A 20,131-nucleotide genomic window follows, 5' to 3' on the forward strand; every position below is an offset into this window, starting at 1 on the left:
GTCGGAAAGTTGAGTTATGGGAGAAAGCAACGCGAGTGAATTCGACTCTGAGAATGTTTTCGTTCCGCGCGATTCGCTTTCCTCGCATGGCTACGATTTGGCGCTGTTGGCTACTCTCAACGAAGACCAGAATTGAAGAAATGATGCTAATTCTAATACAGGGAGTCTGTATCAAGTCCCGTTTACAGGACTCTTTTTTTGGTGTTTTTTCGGGTTTTCTATTTTTCTACGTCATCTCCGCCTCATCTCCACCTCAACCAGCAAGCGCCTAAGTTCCGTTCAGAGCTCGAGAGCCTTGCGAGCCATCTCGAGAGCACCTGCCTTCGTAGCGTTACCTATAAGAATAATGAATTTTCCGTGAGCTTCACGGCGACCGAGAGAAACGCTGAGAAAAACAGAGTAGAATGGTTGAGACTGACCTCCGATGAATCCAGCGGCGTGGACGAAGACGCAACCATCGATCCCAGTCAACTTGCTCAACTCCTCGTCTCGGACTCCCCTCCAACTGTGTGTCGAATTTCGAATGGAATCAGTAACGAACGCCAATCAATCTCTCATGGTTAATGTCACTCACGCTTCGGGAAGGGCTTTGCGAGATTCGAACGATTCAGGGGTGACGGAAACGGCTTGGACACGGTATTTCGAAGTCTCGGGTTTCGAAGAATCTTCAGGGTACAAAGCGTACAATGGGAGTTCGTCGGCAGGGATCGCGAGGTCTTGTTCGAGGATGTGAAGGTGTTCCTGCTCAGGATCAATCGAGATAGTCCGTCTCAGCTACCTTGCGAGGCAGTCAAGAGAGAAAGAGAGAGACGCACCTTCCAGGGAGCGAATTCGTCGAAAACGAGAACTTTTCCACTCGGGTGAACTTCCTTCCTCTTCTCGACAGCGCGCTTCACGATTTCCCTCGCGGGTAGCCAAGCTTTGTACAAGTAATCCAATCGTTCCAAGAATTCCTTTCCAGCGAGTTGACTCGCTTGATTGAACCTTTCGTCGAGGACTTGATCGTTGTAATCTTCGTTCCAACGAGGGTTCAAATTGCCGATTCGCGAACTGATGTCGGTACGGGAGCGGTACAAGGCGGGTTCGGAAGAGACGTATTGAGTGATTCCGTTGTCGATACCGTCAAACGCTTCGACGAAATCAGAGTACATCTTGAGCCAGAGGGTATCGACCACGGGGGAATCGATAGGTTGACCGATGACCGTCGAGATGACCTCTTTACCGAAATGCCTGAAAGGAACGCGAGAGAGAAAAGTTTTGTCAGTCTGTTGCGACTTTGGCTCGAGACTTCGTCCTTTCCGTACTCACTTGTACACGAGACCGGCACTCGACAACTTCGTCTTGAATCCATGACCAAAGACCTCGTTGAATCCACGTTGGTGGTGGTCGAACCTCAACTTTTCAGCGTCGTATTCTCCTCCAACGTCGACTACAACGGTCGCCTTTGCCCAATCCTCGGGGTTACGAGATCGTACCAATTCGGCACCTGAGTAACGGGGAAGAACCTTGAGGAGGAAGACTGCGAGAGACTCGTCGGCGTGGACTGGAGAAAGGAGGGTCAGAGCGAGTCAGCTGAATACGGGGCAAGAGGACGGAGGAATGGTACTGACAAGTTCCTGAGTGAGTTTGCAAGACGGGACTCGTCTTTGCTTTCTTGAGCTCCGGTTGTTGCGCTTGAGCAGACATTTTGATCGAGGAGTAGATTGAACGGTGAGACGAGGTGAACGGGATAGAGTGACGGGTCGAGACTCTCAAGATACTGTGTAGTCTGGAACACAGTTTGAGATATAGTCGAGGATGGTAAAGATCAAGAGGAAGAGAGATGTTGGAGGAGAGATCGCTTCTTGGTTTCGTACCATCTCGCCTACAAACTCTACACGAACAGACTCGCGCCCAGCCTCTTCAGACTCTCCTACTTCTTCAATACAGCCATCTCCTGCGGCAAGGGCGAAAATTCCCGATTCTGTTTGATCCTTGACCTCGAGTGGTGACGGATCCGGTTCGACGGAGGAGGAGAACGATGGAATGCGGTCAAGAGTATACTTTCACTACTCCTGAACAGTTCTGGGCAGGTAAGCCGATCTCGTTGCCGTCTTCGTCTCCCTTTCTCCCGCTGATAACCCCTCTCTCCTCTCCCTCCTCCCTTGCGCCTATACAGAGCTCGACGACCTCATTGAAGTAGCTCCAGACTCGCGATTGGAAGATCTCGACTATGCATTGCGAAATTATATCGCGTTTCTCTCGAAATTCATGGGTGAGCATTTCCAGCCCTTCCCCTCCTCTGCTTTTCTTTCCCGCTGACCTGTATCGCTTTGTCCGTTAGATGAGTACTTGGCAGCACCAGGAGCTCTCGACCACGCCCTCCTCATGTTACTCGAAGCACCGCTGTTTACGTCTCATCGAGATCGAATGACTTTGAACATTATCGAATCTATCGCCTCTCCCTCTTCGTCCTCTTCGACTCTATTCGTCTCCCTCATGCTCGTACTTCATCTCGGAGAAGTCATCGCCTACCCGACCGGCGCTTTCGATCGATTTCATCCAGCGACGATTCGACATGCGAACGAAAAACGGAAAGAAGACTCAGCAACTACGACGTCAGGAGGGATGGGAGTCACCGTCGGAAGCTCGAAAGTGTTCAGGTTGATGAGGAAGCTGTGGGGACAAGTCGTACCCGTCTTGATGAAGTGGGTCAAGAATGCTGGAGTCGTCGAGGAGAATCACGAGCACGGAATCACTTCGAAAGAGAATCAAGAACCTCTACCGACGAGACTGGTCGATATGCCGGAAGAGGGGTGGGAAGAACGGGTAGGAGTGGCAGCTACGGCAGTCCTGTACGAGGTTTGTAGGGTACAGAAACTATCGCCAGACGAACTCTGTACGTTTCCGACTTTCTCTCGTTTCTCGATCTCTGCGTTCTTATGCTCACCTGCTGCTTCGTTACGTCTAGCCTACTTTACTTTCCCCTTCGTCTCTCACCTCTTCTCGCTCGTCGAACGCACTCGAGACGCCGAAGACGAAACTTTCAATTACACGCTCATCAAACTCCTCATCGCCCTCAACGAGCAATTCATGGTTTCCGCTCTACCCGTGTTACCTCTGGGGAGTCAAGCTCAACTACCACCTCCGATTCTACCTACGAACGCGAAGAAAGAAATGAAACCGATGAGAGGACCGAATTTCGTACTTGAAGTTTTGAAGGAGAAAGGAGATACTTGTAAAACGTTCGGAGAGAACATCATCTTCATCCTGAACAGATCTGGTGAGTCTCTAGCTCAACAGTCTCAGCCTATCGCCGTGTATTGACCTAGTTCGTTACGCCCTAGACGGGACGCCCGACTCGCTTTGCGTTTCTCTCCTCATCCTCAAAGTCCTTTACCTGCTATTCACGACTTCCGGCACACAAGAGTTCTTCTACACCAACGATTTGTGCGTGCTCGTCGATGTCTTCATTCGAGAACTGCACGATTTGGGAGAGGAATCTGAAGGTGTAAGTCCTAAGTTTTCTTCATCTTTCCTCTGTACCGAATATGGTCGCTCACCGTAGTCGGAGTCGTGTAGCTCAAACACACTTACCTACGAGTACTACATCCGTTGATGACCAACACTCAAATGCGACATCATCCTTACAAACGACCAGAACTTCGGAAAATTCTCGAAACCTTGATTCGACCCTCGCTGTATCGAGAAGTCGATCCGACGACAAGAAGACTCGTCGAGAGGAATCTGAGAGGTAGTTGGTGTGCTGGATTGAGGGCTCTGCAAGATCGGGAAAGGTTGAAGGAAACTACCGGGAGTACCTTGAGCGTTGATGCCGTCGCCGTCGCGGAGGAGGGCGATGGGGGACATGATTTGGTCGGAGCAGGAAATATGGGAAAGCGTACGAGACGACCAGCTCCCGTTCGACCGGAGAAACCCTCGCAGACGGTTCTACGACGGAGGAGGTCATTCGACGACGAAGCGGCGACTACTTCGATCGATTACGTCGACTCGCCGTTGTCTCACTCCTCGATCGCTCGATTCAATGGAGGTGACGCTCTTGAAGAAGGAGGAGGAGAATCAGGCCTTCGAAAGGAGGAGAAACAAGCCCTTGTGGATCAAATCGCAAGGTCGTCGATAGAAGGTTCAGCCCCGCCTCAAGCTGTACAGTCATCATACGATTCATGGAGCGCTACCCACAATCTCGGAGATTCAGAGATTGCCGTTGCTTCTCCAATTCAAGCAGACTTCCTGGATCTCCCCTCCTCGGTTCCCTCGATCGAAGCAGGACACGACCTCCTCAACCCCGTCGCTCAACGTTACCTCACCGCCTACAACGTCGACGTCTCCTCCCCATCTTCCTCGAATCGGACACTCGTTCCTCGATCAATGTCAGCTTCGCATCCTCCTCTCCATTCTTCCGATATCACTCCTACCCTTCCCTTGGTCGCCCCTCGACCTCGTTCTACTTCGCTGTCTGTACACTCGACGCATTCCTCGAAACACTTCTACCCTGACGAAGACGCTCCTCCGCTTCCATCCGCCTCGGCATTGCCAGGAGAACTCGCGCTCGGTGCTTCGAACCACCGTCGTCGACGACCGCCCCCACCTCCTGATTCCACAAATCTGTCTTCCGCAAACTCTAGTCGACCGCGAACACCGATCTCGGCTTCAGCATCAGTTGGTGATTTGTCGGAAGGCCATGGAGGAGAACTTTCAAGTCCGAAGCATTCTGCAAGGAGGAGACCCCCACCTCCTCCATCATCGACAGGGACTTCGAGTCCTCGTACTGGATACAGGAATGGTTTCGAAGGTCTCAAAGTCGCTTAGTTCTCTTGTTGTTGTTGTACGAGAAAATCGTTGCATTTCTCTTTTCTTCCTTTTTCCTCGTGTTCCCCATTGGTTTCACCTTGTCGTTAAATTCCTGCTATGTCTACTCGTGCTTCTCGAGGCGCCTTGTCCCTCTGTCCAACTCGAAACCTCACCTGGTTTCATCCTTTCAGCCTATCTAGCTGTGAGCTCTGATCCGTTCTCGCCAATCCTGAGAAACTACTGTGCTGCGATGACAAGTCGAATGGATTGCTCAAGCAGATGGGAGACAACAACTCTTTGCTCAGGCCACTTTTTACGCTGTTTTGCTTATTATACTTGTATGTTTTTTTTTGCGCTGCGCCTTCATGTTGTCGGGGATGTAGCTCATCGGTAGAGCGCTCGCTTAGCATCTCGAATCACAACCAGTTCACCTGCTTGCGAGAGGCAGAGGGTTCGACTCCCTCCCTCTCCAAAACCCTTCTTCTTTTGCTTTTGCCATCGAGGACTCTCGTTTTTGCTTGAACTGGCTGAAGCAGAGTGAATCGCGAGATCGTTCTTTCGCCGTCGTACGAAACAAAACCGAGAGAAAGGTCGTTACCGGCTCTAACACAGGTACTCTACTGTATAATGACCGCACAACGATCACGACGGACCGAAGCTCGAGTTATCCGAGTCAGCACACCAACTGGGTCTTGTCTTGTCTTGTCGCTCGTTTGTCTCGTTCTTTCCTTCCTCTCACTCGATTTCCCGAATCGCTCTCGAACGCTTTTCCTCGAGGTCAACAATGTCAACGACTCCTCAGACCACGACACCCTGCTCAATCTGCGACAAACCCGGAAAGTTCCTCTGTTCAAAGTGCAAACTCGTCAAGTTCTGTTCCGTCAATTGTCAGAAATTGGTGAGTGTCCCCTCCGATCATCAATGTAAACGACAACAGATGACCGACCTCGATCTCGGAGGAACAGCTTCATCCGACTCACAAGCTCCTTTGCGGAAAAGATCCTTTGTTCTTCGCGGTACCACCTCTTTCGAAAGCTGAAGCCCACAAGCTCGACTCGCTTCGTCATATCCCATGGGACGCCGAATCGGAGGAGACGGTACCGCTTTCGGGTGTGCCGCGCGAAATCAAGTTGTTCGAGTTGATTGTCTCGTTAGGGTTGTATCAAGGTGATTGGCAGTAAGTCTATGTCTTCCTGCGCTCTCAGCCAAGGCCTCGGCTCATTCTGTTTGCGAAGAACCCTTCTCTCGAGAATCACTGAAGGAGGAGCGCTCCTCGAGGAACCTCAACTGAGCCTTTGTGTCGCCCTCTGCCGTTCACAACTCCGCGGCCTCAAATCCTTCCCTCCTCAGCTCAATAGCTCCGTTGGCGTCGAAGCCTTCAACGTCTGTTGCCAACAACCGGCCGTCTTTATCCTGTGCTACAACCTCAAGAACCCCTTTCAGCAACTAAACACCCTACTCCGTCGACACCTCGTCTTGGATACGTTTGTTGCCCTCTATTATGGGAGACAACCTGGTCAATCAAGGCGAAGTGATCTTGAAGACTCGAAGAAAGGGCAACAGCTTGCATTCGCCCGTTTCTACGAAGAACTCCGAGCGTTCAACACCGCCGGGCTCGACGAACACGATACACGATGCTTCGCTGAGATGATTGACGAGTACAAGCCACTCGCGGAGCGCTTTGGTTGGTCTGGATGATGAACTCAAGGTCTTTGAATCGTCTTGTCCCGTTCTTCGTGTCTTTCTGAGTTACTTGTTTTGTCGTTGTTCACTTTCTACCGTAAACCCTTTTCCGCTGTGATGCAAGCTCCTAGGCCCCCGTTCGTGCCGGTTACGTCGCTCGAGGTGAGGTTTGAGAGAATTGGAGGTACGCCAACTTTGAGCGTGCTCGTCTCTCATTGTCGAGCCCCGTTCCTTTCGAACCTTCCTTCTTCTCTCGGCGTCGTCTTGTCTGTGTCAAGATTGATAGAAATGAAAGATTGCAATCGCAGCATACGGTACACAGAAATGGGGAAAGGCAAGAAAGAAGTGGGACTGAAAAGAAACATAATTTCCGAGAGAAGAACCGGAACAAGTCCAGAGTGAAGGAGAGCTTTCCAGTATGTCCTAGTTGTTGTAGCCGAGACGAAGGATCCTTGACAACGTCTTTGAAGCTGCTGTTGGTCGCAAAGAATCAGCGTCGATGTCGATTGCTCCTTCAATGTCCGCCTCCGTCTTCGCCACTCGACCGGAAGGGAGTGATAAATAAGACTCACTTTGCATTCTATTTCGGGTCAACTCCTCAACATTCGGTTTTCAAACGTAAAACTCCCATGCTCGTTTTCCATTGTCCAATTGAATTGATGCTCTGAGTACCTTGAACGATCTCACGAGAGCAAAGAATGGCTTCGGAGAAGGAGAGGAGGAGGAGGATCGGGAGGTCGGCGAGAGCGAGGCGATGAAGAAACCAATTCAACTCGAGAGTCTTCTGCGAAATCTGCTTCGTTCCAATCCACCAAATCGAATCTTCCTTCTTCTTCGTTCTTGTCCTGTTCTACCTCGTCATATACTTGATCGATTCGGTTCGACCTCAGCGTCAACTCAAAGAGCAAGAGCTCCGCCGCTTCTTTCTCGTTGATTCCCTTACAGCCTACACCCATTCGATTGCTGACGTACGTCGTCTCGCCTTGACCAGTAACAGCTTTAACCTCTTCTTCGTTGCCCACGTTCGTGAAGACAAAGCTCGAGGCGAGCTGATTTCGCTGGAACGAAGCAGTAGAGCACGGACCGCTCCAGTCGGCGATTCGAGGAGGAAGCGTAGGGAACAGCATCGGTTGAGAAGCGAGTCGTTCGTAGTCGGAGTAGAGATCTGCGTAAGGATCTGTCGAAACGGCTTTGGATGAAGGGGAAACCTGAAGATTCGAGGAGTCGAAGCGGCCTGACAATGATTTCGAGTCGTGCACAGCTTTGGTTGAAGACTGAAGAGCTTCCTCTTGATGACAACCGGGCGATCGAGAAGACGAAGCAGGATAATTCGTTTCGTTCGAGAAATTGGATCGAGCTGGAGAGAGGATTGAAGGAGGTCTCGAGAGGTGTCTTCGGATATCGGGAGGAGGCGGAGATCCGATAGGAGTAGTTGTACGAGGGAGAGGGTCGCCAGGAGGAGTACTGATAATGGAGAGACAAGGTAAATTCGAAAAACCCGAACTCGACACAACCGGCGAAGGGTTTGCGTGAGGATTCAGGGTAGAGTAAGACCTCATTGGAGATTGACTAGAAGCGTTTGCTGCTGGCGAAGGAGCGGTCGGGAACGTAGCTCGAGAGTCAGGGTTGATGAATCGGGTTGCGAGATCGCTGTGAACCGGAGGGAAGCGGTTGGCTGCGACCGTCCAGGTTCGCGAGGAGTTCTCTGCCGAGCTCGAAGTGTCAGGATCGAAGCAACCTTGAGCACGGGAACGGCAAGAGCCATGAACCTTTGTAAAAAGGCGAATACAACGTCGAACCTTGAAAACCTGAATGCAGGTGAATGTCTGTCTCGTTTTCTTTTCCGCCTGGGGCAAGACGATCTCAGTTACTCCACCAGTCACTCTGCGTGAAAGAAAGCAAGCGTACCTGTGGATCCAACGGAGTTCATCTCGCCAGCTTGCCAATCCTCTCGCTCAAGCCTTCGTAGGTCCTCCTGGTCTCTTCTTGCGTGCGCGAAATCGAATACCGGGATCTCATTGTGTCCGTAGGCTATTCTTCTCCTCTTTCGTGCGCCTCCATCGACTTGTAAGGAGTCTCCCCCCGGCCTCGCTCTTCCCTGAGCACCTCGTCCTCGACCGGGATAGCGCTGAGCTGAATGATAGGCGGGAGTACCCGTGACGTCCTGCTGACTATCTCGTTAGGTCTCCTAGCGTTAGTCTGCGCTGACCGAGAAGTCAAAGTTGAGTGACTGACGATCGAACCGAGAAGCGCCTGTGAGCCTTCCTAGCCCCTCCTGTATAGTTAAAGTTCATCAGGCGAGCAATTGGGCGTGTTCAAGAGGTCGCTCAGCGAGAGCGAGTGAGTCGAGTGAGGAAGAAGAGTCGTTCTTCGGCGCCGACTCCTCTCGTCCTCGCACGGGACCTCGCAACGAGACGAACCTTGAGTTGACGGAGAGGACTACACTATTGTTGATAACATGGAGGAGAAAATGAACAAGATAAGCTATCAAAGCAGCGCTACAACCTAAAAAGTGACGGAAAAGTGAACCTCAGACACCAATCCTCCTGACCATTCTCCGTTGTTGAAGGAATTGAATCACGTCGCTTCGTTCGAGGATCATGAGACAGCGATCGAACGCGTGTTGAGTGTACCTGTTGAAGGGTGACAGCGTCAGTTTCCATTTCGTTGAGCAAGGGAGATCCGCTGAGAGGCAAGAAACAGTGCTCACCCTCGTTGCTGAACGTAGTAGTTTCGTAAACTCGAGTAAGGCATCGTTCGACCAGTTCCGAGCTTGTTGCGTTGCCTCAAATCCCTCTCGATCGCTTCGATTTCTTCCATCAATTCTCCCTTGGTCATTCCATCGATGTTCCCAGCACGAACAGCGTCCATCGTCGAGAACTTGAACAGTCGAATAGCTTCGTCGACGTGCTGATCGAGGACTTCTGTTCTGAGCTCAATCTTCGCGAGAGATTCCGAGATACGAATGATCGCCTCTAGTTGACTGCAGGGTTCATGGCTGTCAGCACACCATCCCCCGAGATGCTAAGATAACGAATAGACGCTTACCGGACAGTGATCGGAATCGAGGATCGTTCGTTATTGTCGCGTTCGACTTGCTGAACTTGCTTTCGAAGTGCAACAAAGTGACTGCTGAGCTTTTGAGCAGCATCGGCCGACAATCGAGGGGCCCGTCGTCTGCGAGTCAAAATACAGGTAAGTTGTTGAACACTGATAGACAGAGATCCACGAAAGGGACGGAGCTCACGCTTTGCAGTACGAGATGTAACGCTTCATTTTCTCAATGTCGATTTCTCCAACGGCACTACTCTCGGTCGCTCGGTTCATGTGAATGTTCATCACGTGTTTCGCGATCGTCTGGAATGCCAAGAAAGAATGGTCAGCAGTAGTCGCGACAAATCCGTTTTCAGAAGAGAAATTCACAGCATCTCGCGCTTCATTGTGTTCGTCTTTGACAATGAAGATCATGTCGAAACGAGACAAGATGGTCGTTTGGAAATCGATGTTCTATTCGAGGCGATGTGTCAGTCGATTCTATGATTCTTTCGGGACGGACGAGGAGAATCGCTCACCTCTCCGGGAGTTTTCATGTCATCGTATCGACCGAAGACAGGGTTAGCCGCAGCGAGAACACTTGTACGAGAGTTGAGAATGGTCGTAATTCCAGCCTTGGCGATAGAGATGGTTTGTTGTTCCATAGCTTCGTGAATGGCGACTCGATCTTCGTCTCGCATCTTGTCAAACTCGTCAATGCAGACGACTCCTCCATCGGCTAAGACCATCGCACCTCCCTCGAGATAGAACTCGCGCTGATCGAAAGAGAGGGGAAGAGTCAGACCCGCAAAAGGAGGCTGAGAGGAAAGGGGAGGAAACGCACAGAGGTTGGATCACGTTGAACACTTGCCGTCAGACCAGCAGCTGAACTACCCTTTCCACTTGTGTAAACCGCGATTGGCGAAACTTTCTCGACGAATTTGAGGAGTTGAGATTTGGCGGTACCGGGATCTCCCAGCATGAGAACGTTGATATCTCCTCGCAGCCGCATACCGTCGGGTAGTACCTTTTTCGATCCTCCGAATAGCAGACAAGCGATTGACTTCTTGATGTCTGTTCGAGAAAAAAGGTGTGTGAGTTCTCAATCAAAGTTTTCGATGTCGAGAAAAAAAAGCTCACCATCGTTTCCGAAGATACTGGGAGCGATACTTCTCGAGAACTTTTCGTAGATCCCAGGTTGTTTCCCCATCTTTTCAAACTCTTCTTCCTCCTCTGCCGTGAAATTTCTCGCTCCTCCTCCAGCTCCTTCTCGGTCGACTTCGAGTCCCAGTACTCGGAGGTAAGGCGTACGTAGTGCGACAGGCGTATCTCGCTATTGCGCATTCGAACGTCAGTCTTCTGCATCGATCCGAAGCAGAGTGAACGTAGAAGACTCACCCTTCCCTTTCCCGCTTGAAACGTCGAGTAGATTCCCGTCGCGACTATTCTCGATCCCGGTACTACCTTTCCAGTCGAGTATCGATCGACGCTGAGGATCAAGTGACGAGGTAATTCTCCAGTCGGGACCATGTCGGGAGCTTCTTGCAGTTTGATAGTTTGTTGATCGACGAAAGTGCATTTGTCGTGAACGATCATGTAAGGGTCGAGCGGACAATCTTTTGGACCTCCATCAGGAGCGGCACCACTATCAAACGGAAGAAATCAGTCAATCTAAGGGTTCAGGTTACTGTCTGTCGTTCGCCGCTAAACTTACGATCCACATTTTCGAGGCAATTGGAATCCCGAGAATCCTCCTTGAACCTCCATTTCGGTAACGTGACGACATGACTTGCAGTTGAGATGAAGGCCAACCGCACGAGACGAGAGGACAGAGGCGGAAATGACGATTCCGGGAATGCGAACGAGGTTCGAAATGCTTGAAGCCTGTCGGGATTCGAAGAATTGTCAGTTCCCGGTGGAGTCATCGCGAAGGAGGCGAGAGAGCTTACACCTAGTTCTCGGAACTGCATCAAACGACTCGCACTTCGAAGTTGGAGCTGAATTTCTGGTACACCTTTCTGTCGCTCTCTTCGCTCTTCTTCGCTCGCTGCCGTCGGGTACAGGAGATTTCTCGCGACATTCCGTAAGGCAACCTCAAACTGTTGCGCATTGAAGTGTGTTAAAAACGATCGGAGGAAAGAAGTTTAGAGATAACTTACGAGAGGAACAACTTCTCCCGGTTCAGACCTGCACCGACTTGCCAGATCTTCCCTCCATCCGATCAGATGGGTCATCTCTACCTCGAGCGTCCACTCTTTCCTCAAACAATTCGCTCTGAGTCGATCCCGGTAGATGAACGCTTCATCTTCTCTGAACTCTGTGATGAACTGCTGAAAGTCGGCGATGGTCTTTGTGTTGAGTATACCAGGGTTTCCGTTCGCGTTTGATGCTCCAGAGGCGTGACTGAGAGGACCTCCATAAACTGGTACCGAATAAACCGACTATGAGAGACAGACGCGCGAGGGTTCAGCTATCGAGCGGGTGTGTACGTGGAGAAAGGGACTGCTTACACCTCTGTCAAAGCCGTTCATATTGATTGTGTCGAGAATGGGAGAACAGAGATGAAGAACAAAGTCGCGTCGCAAATTGGTTCTTTCGCGTTCTGAAAGTTGCACACGCTCACGATCTCTACCTTTCGACCTCAGCAACTCCAAGCCTATATGGGCGGACTTCATGTCCTGGCGACCTCCCGGTTTTCGCGAGTCCAGTCGAAAGTCACGTGCTGCAAGTTCGCCGACTCTCCACGTTCACGATGTACAATTGCCCATTCCGACGACAGCTGCCAGGTAAGGGAAGAAGGGACTTATCGACTTCGCGGAAGACGAACGACGTGGACAAATCCTCTCGCACAGAATCGCGCGCAAGTCACGATCCGCTGGCATTCTGCAGTGAAGGCCCTTGAAAGTCGTACTTGACGTTCAGGTCGACACATCCTTTTTGAGCTATAGGAGTTGGGTCATGCTAACAGTCCGGGACGCATGTCGCTCGACATGGGGACGCAAAGCTTGTGACGGAAAAAAGCGGTTCAAGCTCGTCAAAAGACTCGCTTCAATTGACGACCACAGTGCACGGTTGAGCGGATCAACATACCAACCCCAAGCTCGCGCGCTCGCGCATCTGACGGCAGAGACTGGGCTAGGACTCTCGGTACTGTACCGGTGTTACGGGGGAGCAAAAACGGACTTTTGCGCTGGCCCTCAAGAGTTGCATCCTCACACTTTGGCGATTTCCGACTTCAATGCGCCGCCCACGCCGACTAACAGCGACTCGTGACCATGACAGGTCACAGCTCAGACTTCGCCCTTACGCAATGGTGGCTTTACGGCGTAATCTCGAAGCTGGCTCGTGAAAGGGGGACGCTGTCGAGGCCCCGCTGGCTCTTGCTCACTGCAGATAACACTCAGCTATTCGTTATCTACGCATCAAAAGGAGACTTGTCGAAGAGCAGCAGGCATTCGTTCGCTCGAGAGAAGAGGAAAGGCTCTGCGCTTTGACCAACTGAGTCGAGCTTACCCGCCGCGGCCAAAGAGTTCCTTCTGCTCCCCCGCCACCGTCAACTGTTCGTCACGCGCACACTGCTGTGCTGTAGCTACTTTGTCCACAAAGCTCGCAAGAAGGACACTTGAAAGAAAACCTTTCTCGCCAAGCTTACAGTATGTACTCCACGCGGAGAAGATAGGCGGTCTGCCGTTGACCTTTGATCGGACGGGTCTGGGCGAAGCGCTAATTTTTCAACTCTCTTTCTGCTCTCCTTCACTTCTTCCTTATCGACAAAGAGCGATGTCAAACCCGGATTACGAGAAGGATCTCGGTTTCGACGATAAACCTCAGGATGGTACAACAGCGACGGTCATCTCGAGGGGCGGTCCCATTGAACGCGGTCAGATTGAGGAAGAGGGGATTCGAGAGGGTGAAGACCTTCACCGAGGTTTGAAGGCGCGACAAATCTCTATGATTGCTATCGGTGAGCTACGAGCCCTATTTTCGTCGCCGCCCTCTGCGGTCCGCTATTTCGCGAGGATTATTGTTTTTCATTCGTTTCGGCTCACTGACTGTTTGTCTCGTGCAGGTGGTTCCATCGGTACGGGTTTGGTCATTGGATCAGGAGCTGGTCTCTCGTAAGCTAGTCATATAAGGTCAACTTTGATATCGCAGGCTGACTCTTCTTCTTTTTTTCGGCGATAGGCGAGGTGGGCCTGTGAGTTCATTGATGCTTTCTATACGGTCAACGAACACCGCAGGCTGACCCTTCTCCTTTTCCTTCTCCTTTTCCCTTTTCCTTTTCCCTTTCCTTTTTCCCTTTCCTTTTCCCTTCTTTCTTTTCCTTCTCCTTATCAGGTGGGCTTGCTCATTGCTTACGTTGTAATGGGTGCGATGTGCTTCGGAGTAATGTGCTCGCTTGGTGAGATGGCGACTCAATTCCCTGTTCGTTCCCTTTCCCCTTGCATCTTCTCAAAAAGGTCAGGACTGATGATTATCTTCTATCTTCAGCACAAGAAAGGATTCGGAGGATACGCTACCAGGTTCGTAGACCCCAGTATGGGTTTCGCTCTGGGATGGAACTACCTCTTGAAGGTAAGTAGTCCCGTCGCAGCTTTCGCTCGATTTTCGTTTTTTTCTCGTTGAGCTCTTCGCTTACACGTTCCGCTATCCGTTACAGTATCTCGTCGTCACTCCCAACAACATTACTGCCGGTGCCAGTGCGTTCTGCATCCTTCAAAGCTTCATCGTTGAAGCGCAGAAACTGACGGTTTCGTTTTCTCCTTTTTCCTTTTCTTCCGTGCAGTCGTCGTACAATACTGGACCGACAAAGTTCCCGTCGCCGCGTGGATCACGATCTACATCGTAGGATGCTTCATCGTCAACTGCTTGGGAATCGAGGTCTTCGGAGAGGTCGAATTCTGGGCTTCGTTCCTCAAAATTATCACTCTCACCGGGTTAGTCTACAAGGTGCCGTTCTTCGCAGATAATTTGACTGACGTGATTCTTCCCATAGACTCATTCTAGTCGGTATCATCATCGATCTTGGAGGAGCTGGAGTTGAACGAATCGGTTTCCGCTACTGGCGAGACCAACCCTTCTCTCACTACATCTTCCAAAACGATACCGGTGTCTTCCTCGGCTTCTGGTCTTGCATGGTCACGGCTTTGTTCGCCTACAGTACGTGCTATCCTGACTCGAAGTCATTCTTCATACTGACGCGATGTCTCTATGAGCACAGTGGGATGCGAGCTCGTCGGTGTCACTTTCGGAGAAGCGAAGAACCCTCGCAAGACCGTCCCCGCCACGATCCGCAGGACCTTCTGGCGTCTCCTGATCTTCTACGTCGGTTCAATCTTCGTCGTCGGACTCTTGGTCAAAGCTACCGATCCGGAACTTCTCGCCGCGACCAAGAAATCGACCAGTGCCGCCGCTTCTCCTTTCGTCTTAGCGATCCAGCGCGCCAACATCAAGATCTTACCCGACATCATTAACGGAGCCATTCTTCTATTCGTCCTATCAGCCGCCAATTCTGATCTCTACATCGGTTCGAGGACTCTCTACGCCTTGGCCGCCGAAGGTCAAGCTCCTCGCTTCTTCATGAGGACGAACCGATGGCACACTCCTTACTACTCCTTACTCTTCTGCACGGCCATTTGCTGCATCGCTTACATGAACGTCAGTTCGGGTTCGAAGAAAGTGTTCGGATACTTCACCGCCTTGGTGAGTCTTTCTGTTTTATCCTCTCATCAGCTCTCTTTCTGACTGTTTGCTGTAAATCAGGTCACGATCTTCGGAGCTCTTACCTGGATGTCAATTCTTTGGAGTCACATTCGATTCATGAAAGCTCTCAAGGCTCAAGGCATCTCGCGCGATACTCTCCCCTGGAAGGCTCCTTTCCAACCTTACTTCGCCTGGGTCTGCCTCATCTTTGTCGGAATCGTCACTTTCTTCAAAGGATTCGACAGTTTCACTCCCAAGTTCAAGCACGACAGTTTCAGTGAGTCATCTCTTCTCTCCCGCGTTTCTTCCACGAGGTTATCCAGCTACTGACTTTGCCTTCCTTCACAGTCACTGCTTACCTCGGTCTTCCTATCTACGCATTCCTTTACTTCGGACACAAACTATACTACAAGACTCGAGTCATCAAACCAGAAGAAGTCGACCTCGTCTCCGGTCGCAAAGAGTTCGATATGGATCAAGCCGCATGGGAGGAGGAAGAGGCGGCTCGCGGCAAACTTCCTTGGTGGAAGAAGCTGTGGGAGGGAGCTTAGATCTTTCTCCTTGCGGTTTTCCCCTGTGTCGGTTTCTGGTTTGCATCTCCCTTCCTTGTTCGCGCATCTCTCGATATCATGTTTCTTAAGTGTAGAGAACGTCAAAATTACAGAATTGTTGGAACTTTTCTTCTTATTGTTGCTCGCCTCTTCGAGCTCCTGCCTGCGTCTGTTTGTCTGCTCGAGCTCAGCTGCTCCGCTCAGCCTCTCCGACTCACAGCTACTTGATGATCAGGGATTCCTGTTCTCTGGTCTCGGCTCTTCCAACACACCCTCTCCACTCGCACCTAGTTGCGCTGGGAGAAAGTATGTAACGAGTTTTGCAAGAGAGGAACGAAAAGCACAAAGCAGAACGAGGTAAAAAGTAGAGAAGAGAAAAGAACGATTCGGTTTGGGGTATCGAACAAACGACGAGTTGAGGTGAAGGGCTACAAAATCGTGAGAGAAGAAATAAGGTAGAGTGAGGTATAAAGTAGATTTGAAGAAGATGCGTTTAGGTCTACAGAAATTGAGCGATGGACGAGTTAGGATAGATACTCGAGTATACGAGAATTCGGAGAAGCGACTCACGAGAGTGTAACCACCGTCGACACGGAGATCAGCACCGGTAGTGAATGAACTCGCGTCGGAAGCGAGGTAGATAACGGCACCCTTGAGATCTTCGGGCTCTCCGATTCGGCCCATAGGAGTCAAGTTGACCCAAGCGTCTCGTAATTCGGGATCGCGGTCGAGGATAACTCGAGTGAGAGCGGTAGCCATGTATCCGGGCGAGATGACGTTGACTCGAATGTTCTTGGTAGCCCATTCGACGGCGAGGGAAGAGGCCAAGTGTCGGACAGCTGGAGCGTGAGAGTAATCAGTTTGAGCAAGAAACAGAAAAGGACAGGAAGAAAAGAAAAGAAAAACTAACCAGCTTTACTGGCGTTGTAAGGAGATTGAGGTTGGGGGATGTTGACGGCAGCTCCGGACATGGAACCGATGAGAACGATCGATCCGGGAGCGTTTCGGCGCATCATATCCTTTGCAGCCTCTCGAGCGGTGTAGAAAGAACTGGAAAAGCAAAATCACAAAGGTGTGAGTTTTTTTGGGTTTACCTGCGCTGGAGAAAGCGAGACTCACCCTTCGACGTTGATAGCCATCAATTTGCGGAGCTTCTCGCCAGGGTATTCCGTAGCAGGGAAGTTCTCTGAAGAAAAGCAAAAGCTCAAGTCAGTTCGCTTGCTCACACTAGAACCTCGAGCGTCGAGAACAGGACTCACCGACGATACCAGCAGCGTTGACGAGAACGTCGACTCGACCGTACTTGTCTACGACGGTCTTGAAGCAGGTTTGTACGCTCTCTTCGTTTGCGACATCGCAACCGAGTCCGATCGCCGAGATTTCTCCAGGCTTCGCCTGGCCATGTTCGACGAACCACTTGACGAGGTCGTCGGCGGCTTGTTCGGCCATTTTCTGGTCGAGGTCGAGGATGACAACGGCATTCGAACCAGATTCGGCGAATGTACGGGCAATCAAGTTACCGAGCTGTAGCGCCAGAGAGAACTATTAGTCCTCGGTGTCTTATGAGAGTATTGATGTCGTAGGTCGAGAAGAAATCCCATGTTTCGGTGGAAGATCCGGAGAAGGATGACGCTCATCTGGGGGAAGAGATGGGGGAAGAAGAGAAGAAAACTTACACCACGGGCAGCTCCGGTAACGACGCAAACCTACATGTAGCGTATCGTCAGGACATACTCGCAAGCTGCAGCGGGAGGAGCGGGAGATTCGCGAATCGTCCCACCCCCACTTGCGCGACTTTCTGGAGGTGAAAGAGCAGAAACGCACCTTGTCAGTCATGGAGAAGGAAGCGAGAGTTCGTCGAGTGTGTCGTCCAACGTCCACGTTGGGACCCTCCATCGAGTGACCCAAATCTCCAGGTTTGAAATCTTCCTCTCTGCGCGAATGCCACGAACATGTGTCAGCTAGCTCGTCTCGTAAACTCAACGCTTTTACAGGCATAGAACTCACTCAGGGTAGCTGTGTGCACATTCGAACCAAGTTTTAACCCAAGGGGAGTTAGCGTTTGAAAATTTCGACGATCAAAGGGGGAAATGGAAAAGGTCATCATCCGAGAAAACATACGGGATTTGGATATCCTCTCGAACAGCAGCGTGCGAAGGTTCTTGTCCATTCACTTCGGCGGTCGAGGAGATGAAACGGTTGTTGGAGCGGGCGAGAGGAGCTGAGACGACGCGAGGAGCGACGGGCGCAGCCTTCGAGGTAAACGTGCGCCTCGAGAGTTGAGTGCGTAGAGTCTGAGTGAATTGTCGGGGAATCATGTTTGGTGGAAAAGTGAGGAGAGAGAAGGGAAGGCGAGAAGAAGCACAAAGAAACGTTTGACAAAAACTTGAGCGCATGCAGAAACCTCGACTGATGAAGTCATGATTCATCAACTTCTCTCTATCTTTTTCAGTGTTCACCCTTCTTCCCTGCCGAACTAGTTATGCTCTCATTGCGGCTGCTGATTCACCGGAAGTTTATTTCGCCGGTATGAAATTGAGACTTTGCGCTCGAGAAGAAGAACGTTTCTAGCTTGCAGCTTTGCTACCTAAACCAATACACGAATACGAGCGCGCCAACCGAGACCAGTAGGAGGCGTACAAAAGCGTAATCAATCGCCGACTTGAGTTCTTTAATCCCGAGTCGTACATCGTTTGCTCCTCTTCCTGCCTGCTTTCCTCCGTGTCCTATCTCTGCGCCCGCGCCAGAACTCACGTCTTCATTATCCTTGTTGCCCTCGACTCGGGGTTTTAGACCGGTTCCGTTTCCGGTGACTGACCCTCCCTCGTTCTCAAGTTTTCGAATCCTTTCCTTCACCGACTGTAACTCTTCCCTCAACGTTGATAACGACTCCACTTCACCTTCCTCAGTACTAAGCTCTTCTCGCTGCACCTCACCCGCCTCGGCGCTTGTCTTCCCCTCGAGATTCTCGATCCTTTCTTCGAGACGTTTCCTCCAATCCGAATCTCTCTTGTTTTCGGTTGCGGAATTCCCTTCTCTTCCTCCTCCTTCATTCGAACCCGTTCGACGGTAGGTATCGAGAGCGAGCCTGGAGATAGCGTCCACCAGATACAAACTCCCTTTCGAGCGCACGATCGTTTCGAGCCCAGTGTTGTCGGCGGTATTCGAAGTTGAGGGTAGCAATTCCGAGCGTGACAGGACGATGTCCTCGAGATGATTGGCCTGATTCGACGAGGTGGAAGTGGAACTTGTCGGAGGGAGCAAATTGGAGAGGGAAATGAGTGGGGACAGGGTCGAGAACAGAAAGAGCGGTGTGAGGGAGGGTTCGTCGTGGGGATTTCGTTCTGAAGAGTCGTTTGTTGATGCGCTATCTGGAAGATCCCATGATGTACTATCTGGAGGATCCGACGAGGACGAGGAGGACGAAGACTGAGTAGGATGGTTCTCCTCTGACGATGAAGAAAATTCGAGCCATTTCTCGTATTCGCTGACAGACCATTCTGTCAATTTGACCCAGAGTGTATCGTAAGATATAGCTGAATCCGTTGGGGGCGAGGAGTTGTACGATTTGAAGGTGGCCGAGGGAGGAAGAAGGGTTCGGACCTGAGAACCGGAGGGTAGGAGGTGAACTCGCGGGAAGGAAACACTGCGTACGAACCAATTCAAACCAGCACGATTAACGTCAGATTTGTCCGGAGGATATGACAGAGGCCTCACGAGAGCATCTGCTGAGTTGAATATTCTTGAGGTGCGATTCGATCCGAAGCAATCTTCCAGCTACTCACCAATAAGAGATTGTCAGTTGGTTGATCCTCTCAAGATGGAGCGAAGGCTCACTTGTGTACCAAGCCGCCTTCTTCCTTGTCCTCGACGCTCCAGGCTTTCCTCGTTTCCCATTCGAGCAGGCCTGCCAGCTCGTCAAGCACTTGCAGCTCTTTCGCGATCTCTCTCGCAATCTTCAGTGACACCCAGATATCATAGACTGCGAGTCATATGCATCAGATTGAAGGAGTAGAGAGCACGAATGGTGAAGAAGACGAACAAGGCGTGATTCCGCTCAAAGTGCAGTCAAAGTTTGGACGTTCTAGCTTGAAGCTCAGCAGACCTTCGACTGGTGTGATTCCACAAGCTAAGAAGATTCTTCCGAGTGAAATGAAAGGTTCCCTGCGAGAACAAACCGAGGTGAGCCCGAATCGAAGGAGAGGCGGGAACGAAACGAGGGTCCCGTACCTCTGTTCTGGATCGAGAATTCTCAAGATCTCTATCGTCGGCTTGCTCTCGTTGCGAGTGAGGTCTTCAACCCGTTTGGATGCTGTTGATTCGGGGTTGGAGCCCGATGAGGATGTTGAACGAACGGGAAGGGAGGCGAC

General features: G+C 51.1%; 7 protein-coding genes across 7 annotated transcripts; 3 read left to right on the forward strand and 4 right to left on the reverse strand.

Annotated features, from left to right (window-relative positions):
- Window positions 1–279: 279 nt before the first annotated feature.
- On the reverse strand, window positions 280–1,686 carry MYG1 (Myg1p; the record flags this gene model as incomplete). Its single annotated transcript, XM_076634779.1, has 6 exons — window positions 280–335; window positions 420–505; window positions 575–741; window positions 816–1,230; window positions 1,309–1,543; window positions 1,611–1,686. The coding sequence occupies 6 exons, from the start codon at window positions 1,684–1,686 to the stop codon at window positions 280–282; spliced, it is 1,035 nt and encodes a 344-aa protein (XP_076485223.1).
- A 334-nt stretch (window positions 1,687–2,020) lies between these two features.
- On the forward strand, window positions 2,021–4,809 carry LDB17 (Ldb17p; the record flags this gene model as incomplete). The annotated part of the gene is made up of 6 exons (XM_076634780.1): window positions 2,021–2,072; window positions 2,183–2,254; window positions 2,324–2,878; window positions 2,951–3,262; window positions 3,327–3,490; window positions 3,562–4,809. The coding sequence occupies 6 exons, from the start codon at window positions 2,021–2,023 to the stop codon at window positions 4,807–4,809; spliced, it is 2,403 nt and encodes an 800-aa protein (XP_076485224.1).
- A 766-nt stretch (window positions 4,810–5,575) lies between these two features.
- JCM6883_004003 (zinc finger MYND domain-containing protein) lies at window positions 5,576–6,489 on the forward strand (the record flags this gene model as incomplete). The annotated part of the gene is made up of 3 exons (XM_076634781.1): window positions 5,576–5,689; window positions 5,757–5,968; window positions 6,027–6,489. The coding sequence occupies 3 exons, from the start codon at window positions 5,576–5,578 to the stop codon at window positions 6,487–6,489; spliced, it is 789 nt and encodes a 262-aa protein (XP_076485225.1).
- Window positions 6,490–7,157: 668 nt separating this feature from the next.
- Window positions 7,158–8,033, reverse strand: JCM6883_004004 (uncharacterized protein; the record flags this gene model as incomplete). The annotated part of the gene is made up of 1 exon (XM_076634782.1): window positions 7,158–8,033. The coding sequence occupies one exon, from the start codon at window positions 8,031–8,033 to the stop codon at window positions 7,158–7,160; it is 876 nt and encodes a 291-aa protein (XP_076485226.1).
- A 971-nt stretch (window positions 8,034–9,004) lies between these two features.
- MCM5 (MCM DNA helicase complex subunit MCM5) lies at window positions 9,005–12,038 on the reverse strand (the record flags this gene model as incomplete). The annotated part of the gene is made up of 13 exons (XM_076634783.1): window positions 9,005–9,107; window positions 9,185–9,457; window positions 9,523–9,651; window positions 9,722–9,831; window positions 9,898–9,981; window positions 10,047–10,283; window positions 10,352–10,581; window positions 10,648–10,840; window positions 10,906–11,152; window positions 11,222–11,391; window positions 11,457–11,606; window positions 11,667–11,948; window positions 12,018–12,038. The coding sequence occupies 13 exons, from the start codon at window positions 12,036–12,038 to the stop codon at window positions 9,005–9,007; spliced, it is 2,229 nt and encodes a 742-aa protein (XP_076485227.1).
- A 1,249-nt stretch (window positions 12,039–13,287) lies between these two features.
- On the forward strand, window positions 13,288–15,761 carry JCM6883_004006 (uncharacterized protein; the record flags this gene model as incomplete). Its single annotated transcript, XM_076634784.1, has 11 exons — window positions 13,288–13,471; window positions 13,577–13,625; window positions 13,693–13,705; window positions 13,846–13,932; window positions 13,999–14,082; window positions 14,168–14,207; window positions 14,294–14,444; window positions 14,504–14,667; window positions 14,729–15,210; window positions 15,271–15,487; window positions 15,559–15,761. 11 exons carry the CDS (start codon window positions 13,288–13,290, stop codon window positions 15,759–15,761), a joined length of 1,674 nt encoding a protein of 557 aa, XP_076485228.1.
- Window positions 15,762–16,254: 493 nt separating this feature from the next.
- On the reverse strand, window positions 16,255–18,079 carry JCM6883_004007 (uncharacterized protein; the record flags this gene model as incomplete). The annotated part of the gene is made up of 9 exons (XM_076634785.1): window positions 16,255–16,260; window positions 16,332–16,600; window positions 16,672–16,811; window positions 16,881–16,947; window positions 17,021–17,285; window positions 17,438–17,467; window positions 17,586–17,694; window positions 17,769–17,777; window positions 17,883–18,079. The coding sequence occupies 9 exons, from the start codon at window positions 18,077–18,079 to the stop codon at window positions 16,255–16,257; spliced, it is 1,092 nt and encodes a 363-aa protein (XP_076485229.1).
- Window positions 18,080–20,131: the final 2,052 nt, after the last annotated feature.

This window comes from Sporobolomyces salmoneus, assembly GCF_050403485.1.
Source record: "Sporobolomyces salmoneus JCM6883 DNA, S_salmoneus_JCM6883_v1_ctg71, whole genome shotgun sequence".
NCBI lineage: Eukaryota > Fungi > Basidiomycota > Microbotryomycetes > Sporidiobolales > Sporidiobolaceae > Sporobolomyces > Sporobolomyces salmoneus.